Below are 12,154 nucleotides of genomic sequence, written 5' to 3'. Positions count from 1 at the left end.
GAGATGGCAATGAGTAAGGCCTGCGTGCAGTAGGAATGCACAAACGCACGCGTGCGGGTGTGTGCACCAACTCACACACATGCATCCACACTGGGTCACGTCACCTTCATGGCACCACAAACTGCACCGTCACACGTGCACATTTAATATCCGAAAGCTCAAGGAGCAGTAAGACTTCAGTCAATCAAAGGGCATTTGTGATGAAGATGATGCAGGGCCAGAGTTTAACATCAAAGGTCGATTGGAAAAAAACAATGGCTCAGTTTCCCCCTTAATGGAACTAACCTGGCTATTGGTGCCCTGCTCTGCACACGGGCTGCAGCAGTGAACAAAAACAATGCAACAGCAGCAACCCTGAAACCCTGGCCACAGGGAGCTCACACCCCAGCAGGAAGCTGCTGAGTATTTTCATGCTCGAGGAGACCATCTGAGTGGACTAGACCCACTCACCCCATCCCACGGGGGTGGGAGGGTCTCAGATGCCACAAACGGGAACACAGGCCTTCTGGGCTTTCCAGAACAAAATGATGGGCAGGGCTAATCCTCCCTCAGACTCGGCCTTGCCTCCTATCTGCTGACCTGGTGACCCAGCACAGCTCCTGGCTCACCTGACCAGAGAAAGTCCCAGGAGGGGACAGGCAGCCTGTACTGCGGGTAAGGAACATGCAGTGGCTGTCGGGAAACCTGGGCCCCAGACCTGGCCCTGACACTCGCTGTGTGGACACGTCGTGGACCTTCCTGGGCTCGTTTCCTGCTCTCTGAAGTGAGAGAACGGGACCAGGTCATCACCGAGCTCATTTTCAGTTCTTTTCTCTTGTCCATCTTGCCTGTTTTACCCAATCAATGATATAAACCAATCTGGTGGACCTTTTTAATATCTCTGGAATCTATCCCTCCAAACTCACTGCCAGCACCTCAGGTCAGACCCTCGCCGTTTCTCACCTGGATTAATTAGAAATAATGCAATTAATTAATTGCACCCGCCTCCCCACAACCAGGGCCTCACTCCTCCCTTTCAGCTCTTCTAAAACTGAAACCTGGTCACATCAGCACCTGCTTGAAACCCTTCCTGGGCTCCCTCAGGACCAATCCAGACCCCTCAGCGGGGCACCTGATGTCCTTACCTCCATTCTGCTCCCCTCCCACAGGACACAGACCCCTGGGGGTTTCTTTCCTGCCTCTCCGCCTGTTCCTGCTGCCTGGACCATGGGTCTCCTCAACCCCTACTCCCCAGCACAGCTGGCCCTGTTCCAAACCTTGGTTCTCACAGTACTGCTCTGCAAAACGTTCCTGGGCTAGCCCACGACCCCCCAAGCCACTGTGCTTCCTGGCCCACCTACTCTCTCTTAAGGTTCCTTTCCCTACCCTGCACCTGTTTACCTGTCCTCTGAGGTTCTGGGGCTTCCCTCTATGGGCTGCCAGCACTGACCACACCAATCTGACACTCAGTTAATGCTGGCTGGCTGGCATAATGAAGTTTGTGAGTGATCACTTCTCACTCTTTTTTTTGGCCTCCCTTCGCAGCATGTGGGATCTTAGTTCCCCGACCAGGGACTGAACCCATGCCTCCCTGTACTGGAAGCGCGGAGTCTTAACCACTGGACTGCCGGGAAGTCCCTGTGAGTGATCACTGCTTACTCAGCAGCCTCTTAGCAGCTTTGAGAAACTATCTGGTAGGGGATCAGTTTATGATTATTAGCTAAATGGAGAATGGAGAGGCAAGGATTGATTGTATTAGATTTTGGTAATTTGTGACAATTACCATTTTCTATGCCTGTGACAGAATTTTAGAGCTGAGAAGCATCCTAGAGATTATTTTGCTTGAATCCGATGTTGAGGCCGAGGATGCTGAGACTCAGGCAAGTATCTGTCCAGTGTCACACAGCCTGGCCCCCAGCTCAGCGCCTTCCCACCGTCATGGACTGTCACAGAACTATCTTGCAGAAACCTTTGCGGCTGTTTGCTCCTGGCATTCTAAATGGACCGAGTACCTAAAAGTCCAGGAGCAACTGTGAAAGAGGCAAGTGTACCAGGAGGAGAACAGGTCCACGCCTGAGTAAGCCCCTCCATGCCTGGGGAGGGGCTCCGGTTGGTCTCTCCCATCCCTGCGCTGTGTGCCAGCTGCTGGAATGCTGGGCCACCCACTGCAAGGTTTACTCGGGGACCCCTGAGCACACACCCTCTCTGCTACCAGTTGCAGCCTCAATGCAGCGGGTCCTGCCCATCATTTGCACAGAACAGGTTTGCACAAAACAAGAAGAGGAAAGGGTAAGAGGGAGGAGAGGGAAAGTGGGGAGAGAGATGGTGAGGGTGGGCAAGTGATGGGGAGATGGAAAAGGGGCTACAGAGGGGAGAAAGGGAGGGAGGGACGGGCTTCGAGCCAGTGGTGCAGGTCAGGATTTAGGGCAGGCAGAAAGTGCCAACTGCACCTTTGGCAAGGGTCCCCGGCAAGGGTCCCCAGCGATGCTTGCAGGTGCTGAGACTTCCTGTCTCCAGCACTGTCCTCTGACTTACACGGTGGCCTCATCCCGGGTGTGGTCCTGGTGCCCTCCACCTCGCGGCCGTCGCGGTCCACACACCAGCAGTAGCCAGTGCTGCCGTGGCACTGGGTGGGCGCGTAGTGTCCGTGCTCATCACACTCGGGAACAAACAGTCCCGGAGGCCGGGGACGCTGGGGGTCCACCGCCCCGAGGATGTGTTCTCGTTCATGCTGGCATCGGGTTTTCTCCACTTCTATTAAAGAGGCGAGCAAAAGGAGGGTCATCAGCTCAAGTCCCCATATCTAACTCAGAACCTCAGGAGCTGCCTGTTCACTACTGAGTTTCGTTTCATTAATTTAAAAAAATTTTTAATTTATTTTTATTGAAGTATAGTTGATTTACAATGTTATATTAGTTTCAGGTGTACAACATAGTAATTCAATATTTTTATAGATTATACTCCATTTCAAGTTATTATAAAATATTGGCTATACTCCCTATGCTGTACAATATATCCTTATAGCTTATTTTAAATTTTTTTTTTTTTTTTTTGCGGTACGCGGGTCTCTCACCGCCGCGGCCCCTCCTGCTGCGGAGCACAGGCTCCAGATGCACAGGCCCAGCGGCCACGGCCCACGGGCCCAGCCGCTCCGTGGCATGTGGGATCTTCCCGGACCGGGGCACGAACCCGCATCCCCCGCATCGGCAAGCGGACCCCCAACCACTGCACCACCAGGGAAGCCCTAAGATTTTTTATTTTTTATTTTTTTGGCTGCACCACGCGGCATGTGGGATCTTAGTTCCCCGACCAGATATCGAAGCCGCAGCCCCTGCAGTGGAAGCTCAGAGTCTTAACCACTGCGGCTGCCAGGGAAGTCCCAGTACTTTGTCCTTTTTTGTGGCTGAATAATATACTATTGCATGGCTATACCACATTTTGTTTATCCATTCATCACTCGATGGACAGCACTGACATTTGTTTTAAGAAATTTTAAGTGTTTCTTAAATTTGTCCTCTTTATCATCACCAGCTTCTTGATTACCCACACTGAGTTTGGGTCAAAGATTTGGGGGACCAAAGACCACAGGGCACATTTACCAATATTTGTATGTTTCCTTTTTTTGTTTGTTTGTTTGTTTTGTTTTTTTTTGCTGTACGCGGGCCTCCCACTGCTGTGGCTTCTCCCGTTGCGGAGCACAGGCTCCAGATGCGCAGGCTCAGCGGCCATGGCTCACGGGCCCAGCCGCTCCGCGGCATGTGGGATCCTCCCGGACTGGGGCACGAACCCGTGTCCCCTGCATCGGCAGGCAGACTCTCAACCACTTCGCCACCAGGGAAGCCCTGTATGTTTCCTTTTAATTACGTGCTAGTGTTTGGCATGAAACATGGCCTTTTGACTGTGTAACTCAGAAGATCCCAAGGCTGGGAAATATTGCTCTATCTTTGGGAAATTGCTGATGAGAAGCTATGAACTGGAGTAAACTCCCATGTTTATAGAGTTGTAAGTGGCAGAGTTGCAGCTGCTTCCACGCTGGCTAGACTCCAGCCAGCACAGCATCCAGCCAGGCCAGCGCTGCCATCACCTCTGCTGCATCCGCCACCCAAAGCGATGCCCAGACACTGCCAAGAGCCACACTTCAGCCAAACTGAACCACGTCTGCTGCCCCTCTCCTGCAGGCCTTTCCATGTGCCATTCGTTGTGTGACTCCCCGCCCCCCCCGCTCCTGGCCGGTGAATCCTTCAAGAATCAGCTCAGGCATGTGCTTCTCGGGCCCTCAAAGAGCTCCCAGGATGCTCTGGACTCACCCGCCCTGTGACTCTCATCACACTGATGCTGAGACTCTAAGGCTGTTCCTGGTCTGTCTCCCTGAGCAGATTCTAGCCTCTGAGAAGGTAATGAGGGACTGCATCCCCTTAATCTTGACTTAGGAAGCCCCTCCTGGGCTGGAGTGGGGATGGACATGGGAATAAACCCCAGGCCCTGCCCTCAAGGAGCTCCCAGTCTGGAGGGAAGGGAACAAGCAAACACACAGTAACAATCCAATGAGTCAGTGTCTTGACAGAGGAGCCCAGGACACAGCACATACACACAAGAGGTCCTCTCTGTAGGGCTTGGAGAGCAAAGGCGTGCTGGAGTGCGTTTTTTTGATCTTTACTGGAAGATTGTGGTTATATCATCGAAGGCAGGGCTCCACTGACTTTTCCTGCTAAGGAGCAGAGAATAATTATTTTTGGTTGTGTGGGCCATATGGTCTGTGTCACAACTCAACTCTGTGGATGTGGCACGAAAGCATCCAAGTTTAATACATATTGTAAATGAATGAGTGCCAATAAAACTTTATTTACAAACAGTGGGCCAGATTTGGCCTGTGGGTCTGTAGCTGTCAACCCCTGCTCTAGGGCATTGCTAGTTATGTTAGGGAGAAATCTTATATAAATACTCTAATTAATATATTACTGTGTTCATAATATATATATTGTAATAATAGAGTATATAATAATATATTACATATTTCACAGAATTTCGTGTCTGAAAAATGTTTTTGATCCTCAGTTCCACCACTTGTGGCCCTGTCAGCAATGCTGGTTGACCAGCGATGGCAGGAGTAACTAATCCCACAGTATTATTTGAGGCGTGAGTAGAATATGATGAGACAATGTGAATGGCTGGAATTTTAAGTCTTGCACTCCAGCATTCATCTGTGACTGTATCTACACCAGATGACAGAAGGAAAACAAGTCTGTGGGCCACAGATAATTTCAGGGAGTGAGTTAAGCTAACGTGTGTGTGTCACCATTGCCATAACACGTTCAGGGAGCAGGGGGAGTCCTAGGCACTGGGCATGTGGGTGCAGAGGGCCCGGGGCTGGGCTAGGAATCCAGAGACCCGGGTTCTAGCGTTCATCTGTGACTGTATCACACAGGAGATCCTCTCTGTAGGGCTTGGAGAGCAAAAGCATCCTGGAGTGCTTTTTCTGATATTTACTGGAAGCTTGTGGTTATACAATCGAGGGCAGGGCTCCACTGACTTTTCCTGCTAATGGGGCAGAGAATAAATATTTCTGCTTATGTGGGCCATATGGTCTCTGTCACAACTCAACTCTGTGGATGTGGCATGAAAGCATCCAAGTTTAATACATATAGTAACTGAATGACACTGTGTTCATCCGTGACTGTTATCTACCCAGGCCTTCACAGTGCATTCGGTGATGTGCTGCCAGTTCTCACGTCAGCCTGCTGGACATGGCTGGCCCCTCGATTAGAAACAGCGAGCCTGCCAGAAAAGTGTGTGTTGAACCTGGGAGGGGAAACTGGGTCTGCTTTCTCTTTTGTCCCAGAGGCTAATATAAAAAACAAAAACAAAAGCAAAAGGCCCTACTGTATAGCAAAGGGAACTATATACAATATCCCGTGATAAACCATAATGGAAAAGAATATAAAAAAGAATGTATATATGTGTGTAACTGAGCCACTTGGCTGCACAGCAGAAATCAACACAACATTGTAAATCAACTACACTTCAATTAAAAAAATAAAATTAAAAACAAAAACAACGGCTAGCCGGAGGAAGATGGCGGAAGAGTAAGACGCGGAGATCACCTTCCTCCCCACAGATACATCAGAAATTCATCTACACGTGGAACAACTCCAACAGAACACCTACTGAACGCTGACAGAAGACCTCAGACCCCCCAAAAGGCAAGAAACTCCCCACATACCTGGGTAGGTCAAAAGAAAAAAAGAATAAACAGAGACAATAGGATATGGACGGGACCTGCACCAGTGGGAGGGAGCCGTGAAGGAGGGAAGGTTTCTACACACTACAAGCCCCTTCGCGGGCGGAGACTGCAGGTGGCGGAGGGGGAAAGCTTCGGAGTAGCGGAGGAGAGCACAGCAACAGGGGTGTGGAGGGCAAAGCAGAGAGATTTTGGCACAGAGGATCGGTGCCCTCAGGCACACACCAGCCCGAGAGACTTGTCTGCTCGGCCGCCAGGGTGGGCGGGGCTGGGAGCTGAGGCTCGGGTATCGGCTTTCAGTCGGAGCGCAGGGAGAGGTCTGGGGCTGGCCGCAGGAAGAGACCCTGAAGGGGTTAGTGCTAGCCCGGAGGGAGTCCGGGGAAAGGGTCTGGAGCTACCGGAGAGGCAAGAGACTTTTTTCCCTTTTGTTGCCTGGTGCGCGAGGAGAGGGCATTCCCCTCCCTCCCCTCTGCCTGAGTGAGCCAGAGCCCCCGAATCAGCGGCTCCTTTAAACCCGTCCTGTCTGAGCGAAGAACGGACGCCCTCCGGCGACCTACGCGCAGAGGCGGGGCCAGGTCCAAGGCTGAGACCCGGGAGCTGTGAGAGCAGAGACAGGGAAATCTCTCTGTGCAGCCTCCGAGGCAGCGGATTAAAGCTCCACGGTCCATTTGATGTGCCCTGCGTCTGTGGAGTGCATGAATGGACAGCGAATCATCCCAAATTCCTCTTTTTACAACGAATTATCTCAAATTAAGGAGGTGGACTTAGCAAGATTTCAGACTTTTCGCCCTTTTCCTCTTTTTACAACGAATTATCCCAAATCGAGGAGGTGGACTTGGAGAGCAAGATTTTTGATTTTTCCCCCTGCTCTCTTTTTGTGAATGTGTATGTGTAATCTTCTGTGTAAGATTCTCTCTGTATAGCTTTGCTTCCACCATATGTCCCAGGGTTCTTTCGGTCCGTGTTTTTTTTCAATAATTACTTTTTAATTTTAATAACGCTACTATATTTCATACTTTATTCTATTGTACTTTACCTGCTCTTTCTTTTTTTCCTCCCTTCCCTTCCTCCCTCCCTCCCTCCGCTCCTCCTTTCCTTCTTTCTTTTTCTTTCCTCCATCCCTCCCTCCCTCCCACCCTTCTTCTTTCCACTTTCTTTTTCTTTCCTTCCTCCCTCCCTCCCTCCCTCCTGTCTTTCTTTCTTTCTTTCCTTCCTCCCTCCCTCCCTCTCTTCTTCCATTCACTCTTCCTTTTGCTTTCATTCCTCCCTCCCTCCCTCCTTTCTTTCCTTTCTTTCCATCCTTCCTCCCTCCCTCCTTTCTTTCTTTCTTCCTTCCTTCCTTCCTTACTTCCCTTCTTCCTTTCTTTCAATCTCTCTTTCTTTCTTCTACTAATTATTTCTTTCTACTTTTTCTCACTGTTATTCTGAGCCGGGTGGATGAAAGGCTCTTGGTGCTGCAGCCAGGAGTTAGTGCTGTGCCTCTGAAGTGGGAGAGCCAACTTCAGGACACGGCTCCACAAGAGACCTCCCAGCTCCACATAATATCAAGCAGCGAAAATCTCCCAGGGATCTCCATCTCAACACCAGCACCCAGCTTCAGTCAACGACCAGCAAGCTACAGTGCTGGTCACCCTATGCCAAGCAACTAGCAAGGCAGGAACACAACCCCACCCATTAGCAGAGAGGATACCTAAAAACATAATAAGGCCACAGGCACCCCAAAACACACCACCAGACGTGGACCTGTCCACCAGAAAGACAAGATCGAGCTTCAACCACCAGAACACAGGCATTAGTCCCCCCCACCAGGAAGCCTACACAACCTACTGAAACAACCTTAGCCACGGGGGACAGACACCAAAAACAACGGGAACTACGAATCTGCAGCCTGCAAAAAGGAGACCCCAAACACAGTAACATAAGCAAAATGAGAAAGCAGAAAAACACACAGCAGGTGAAGGAGCAAGATAAAAACCTACCAGACCTAACAAATGAAGAGGTAATAGGCAGTCTACCTGAAAAAGAATTCAGAATAATGATAGTAAAGCTGATCCAAGATCCTATTTCCCAGATCCAAAATCTTGGAAATAGAATAGACAATATGCAAGAAACAGTTAACAAGGACCTAGAAGAACTAAAGATGAATCAAGCATCGATTAAAAACACAATAAATGAAATGAAAAATACTCTAGATTGGATCAATAGCAGAATAACTGAGGCAGAAGAACGGATAAGTGAGGTGGAAGATAAAATAGTGGAAATAACTGGTGCAGAGAAAAATAAAGAAAAAAGAATGAAAAGAACAGAGGACAGTCTCAGAGACCTCTGGGACAACATTAAACGCACCAACATTCGAATTATAGGGGTTCCAGAAGAAGAAGAGAAAAAGAAAGGGACTGAGAAAATATTTGAAGAGATTATAGTTGAAAACTTCCCTAATATGGGAAAGGAAATAGTTAATCAAGTCCAGGAGGCACAGAGAGTCCCATACAGAATAAATCCAAGAAGAAATACGCCAAGACACATATTAATCAAACTGTCAAAAATTAAACACAAAGAAATCATATTAAAAGCAGCAAGGGAAAAACAACAAATAACACACAAGGGAATCCCCATCAGGTTAACAGCTGATCTCTCAGCAGAAACTCTACAAGCCAGAAGGGAGTGGCAGGACATAATTAAAGTGATGAAGGAGAGAAACCTGCAACCAAGATTACTCTACCCAGCAAGGATCTCATTCAGATTTGATGGAGAAATTAAAACCTTTACAGACAAGCAAAAGCTGAGAGAGTTCAGCACCACCAAACCAGCTTTACAACAAATGCTAAAGGAACTTCTCTAGGCAAGAAACACAACAGAAGGACTATACCTACAATAACGAACCCAAAGCCATTAAGGAAATGGGAATAGGAACATACATATCAATAATTACCTTAAATGTAAATGGACTAAATGCTCCCACCAAAAGACACAGAGTGGCTGAATGGATACAAAAACAAGACCCATATATATGCTGTCTACAAGAGACCCACTTCAGACCTAGAGACACATACAGATTGAAAGTAAGGGGATGGAAAAAGATATTCCATGCAAATGGAAATCAAAAGAAAGCTGGAGTAGCAATTCTTATATCAGACAAAATAGACTTTAAAATAAAGACTATTAGAAGAGACAAAGAAGGACACTACATAACGATAAAGGGATCGATCCAAGAAGAAGATATAACAATTGTAAATATTTATGCACCCAACATAGGAGCACCTCAATACATAAGACAAATACTAACAGCCATAAAAGGGGAAATCGACAGTAACACAATCATAGTAGGGGACTTTAACACCCCACTTTCACCAATGGACAGATCATCCAAAATGAAAATAAATAAGGAAACACAAGCTTTAAATGATACATTAAACAAGATGGACTTAGTTGATATTTATAGGACATTCCATCCAAAAACAACAGAATACACATTTTTCTCAAGTGCTCATGGAACATTCTCCAGGATAGATCATATCTTGGGTCACAAATCAAGCCTTGGTAAATTTAAGAAAATTGAAATTGTATCAAGTATCTTTTCTGACCACAATGCTATGAGACTAGACATCAATTACAGGAAAAGATCTGTAAAAAATACAAACACATGGAGGCTAAACAATACACTGCTCAATAATGAAGTGATCACTGAAGAAATCAAAGAGGAAATTAAGAAATACTTAGAAACAAATGACAATGGAGACACGACGACCCAAAACCTATGGGACGCAGCAAAAGCAGTTCTAAGGGGGAAGTTTATAGCAATACAATCCCACCTTAAGAAACAGGAAACATTTCGAGTAAACAACCTGACCCTGCACCTAAAGCAATTAGAGAAAGAAGAACAAAAAACCCCCAAAGTTAGCAGAAGGAAAGAAATCATAAAGATCAGATCAGAAATAAATGAAAAAGAAATGAAGGAAACGATAGCAAAGATCAACCAAACTAAAAGCTGGTTCTTTGAGAAGATAAACAAAATTGACAAACCATTAGCCAGACTCATCAAGAAAAGAAGGGAGAAGACTCAAATCAGTAGAATTAGAAATGAAAAAGGAGAAGTAACAACTGACACTGCAGAAATACAAAAGATCATGAGAGATTACTATAAGCAACTCTATGCCAATAAAATGGACAACCTGGAAGAAATGGACAAATTCTTAGAAATGCACAACCTACCAAGACTGACTCAGGAAGAAATAGAAAATATGAATAGACCAATCACAAGCACTGAAATTGAAACTGTGATTAAAAATCTTCCATCAAACAAAAGCCCAGGACCAGATGGCTTCACAGGCGAATTCTATCAAACATTTAGAGAAGAGCTAACACCCATCCTTCTCAAACTCTTCCAAACAATATCAGAGGAAGGAACACTCCCAAACTCATTCTACGAGGCCACCATCACCTTGATACCAAAACCAGGCAAGGATGTCACAAAGAAAGAAAACTACAGGCCAATATCACTGATGAACATAGATGCAAAAATCCTCAACAAAATACTAGCAAACAGAATCCAACAGCACATTAAAAGGATCATACACCATGATCAAGTGGGGTTTATTCCAGGAATGCAAGGATTCTTCAATATACGCAAATCAATCAATGTGATACACCATATTAACAAGTTGAAGGAGAAAAACCATATGATCATCTCAATAGATGCAGAGAAAGCTTTCGACAAAATTCAACACCCATTTATGATAAAAACCCTGCAGAAAGTAGGCATAGAGGGAACTTTCCTCAGCATAATAAAGGCCATATATGACAAACCCACAGCCAACATTGTCCTCAATGGTGAAAAACTGAAACCATTTCCACTAAGATCAGGAACAAGACAAGGCTGCCCACTCTCACCACTCTTATTCAACATAGTTTTGGAAGTTTTAGCCACAGCAATCAGAGAAGAAAAGGAAATAAAAGGAATCCAAATTGGAAAAGAAGAAGTAAAGCTGTCACTGTTTGCAGATGACATGATACTATACGTAGAGAATCCTAAAGATGCTACCGAAAAACTACTAGAGCTAATCAATGAATTTGGTAAAGTAGCAGGATACAAAATTAATGCACAGAAATCTCTGGCATTCCTGTACACTAATGATGAAAAATCTGAAAATGAAATCAAGAAAACACTCCCATTTACCATTGCAACAAAAAGAATAAAATATCTAGGAATAAACCTACCTAGGGAGACAAAAGACCTGTATGCAGAAAATTATAAGACACTGATGAAAGAAATTAAAGATGATATAAATAGATGGAGAGATATACCATGCTCCTGGATTGGAAGAATCAATATTGTGAAAATGACTCTACTACCCAAAGCAATCTACAGATTCAATGCAATCCCTATCAAACTACCACTGGCATTTTTCACAGAAGTAGAACAAAAAATTTCAAAATTTGTTTGGAAAAACAAAAGACCCCGAATAGCCAAAGCAATCTTGAGAACGAAAAACGGAGCTGGAGGAATCAGGCTGCCTGACTTCAGACTATACTACAAAGCTACAGTAATTAAGACAGTGTGGTACTGGCATAAAAACAGAAAGATAGATCAGTGGATCAGGATAGAAAGCCCAGAGATAAACCCACGCACATATGGCCAACTTATCTTTGATAAAGGAGGCAGGAATGTACAGTGGAGAAAGGACAGCCTCTTCAATAAGTGGTGCTGGGAAAACTGGACAGGGACATGTAAAAGTATGAGATTAGATCATTCCCTAACACCATACACAAAAATAAGCTCAAAATGGATTAAAGACCTAAATGTAAGGCCAGAAACTATCAAACTCTTAGAGGAAAACATAGGTAGAACACTCTATGACATAAATCACAGCAAGATCCTTTTGGACCCACCTCCTAGAGAAATGGAAATAAAAACAAAGATAAACAAATGGGACCTAA

The 12,154-nt window shown here is 45.9% G+C and overlaps 1 protein-coding gene across 1 annotated transcript in view; it reads right to left on the bottom strand.

Annotated features, from left to right (window-relative positions):
* NID1 (nidogen 1) overlaps nt 1-12,154 on the bottom strand; it is a gene marked incomplete at both ends in the record, with an annotated part of 99,028 nt that overhangs the window by 15,546 nt on the left and 71,328 nt on the right. Inside the window, one exon of the mRNA XM_079699899.1 lies at nt 2,515-2,733. Coding sequence (XP_079556025.1) covers nt 2,515-2,733 — 219 coding nt within the window. The remainder of the gene's footprint in view (nt 1-2,514; nt 2,734-12,154) is intronic.

The sequence above is a fragment of the Hyperoodon ampullatus genome (assembly GCF_949752795.1).
Source record: "Hyperoodon ampullatus genome assembly, chromosome: 1".
In the NCBI taxonomy this organism is placed as follows: Eukaryota; Metazoa; Chordata; class Mammalia; order Artiodactyla; family Ziphiidae; genus Hyperoodon; species Hyperoodon ampullatus.
The sequence above is the reverse complement of the archived record's forward strand: the minus strand, read 5'-3'. Positions and strand labels throughout refer to the sequence as shown.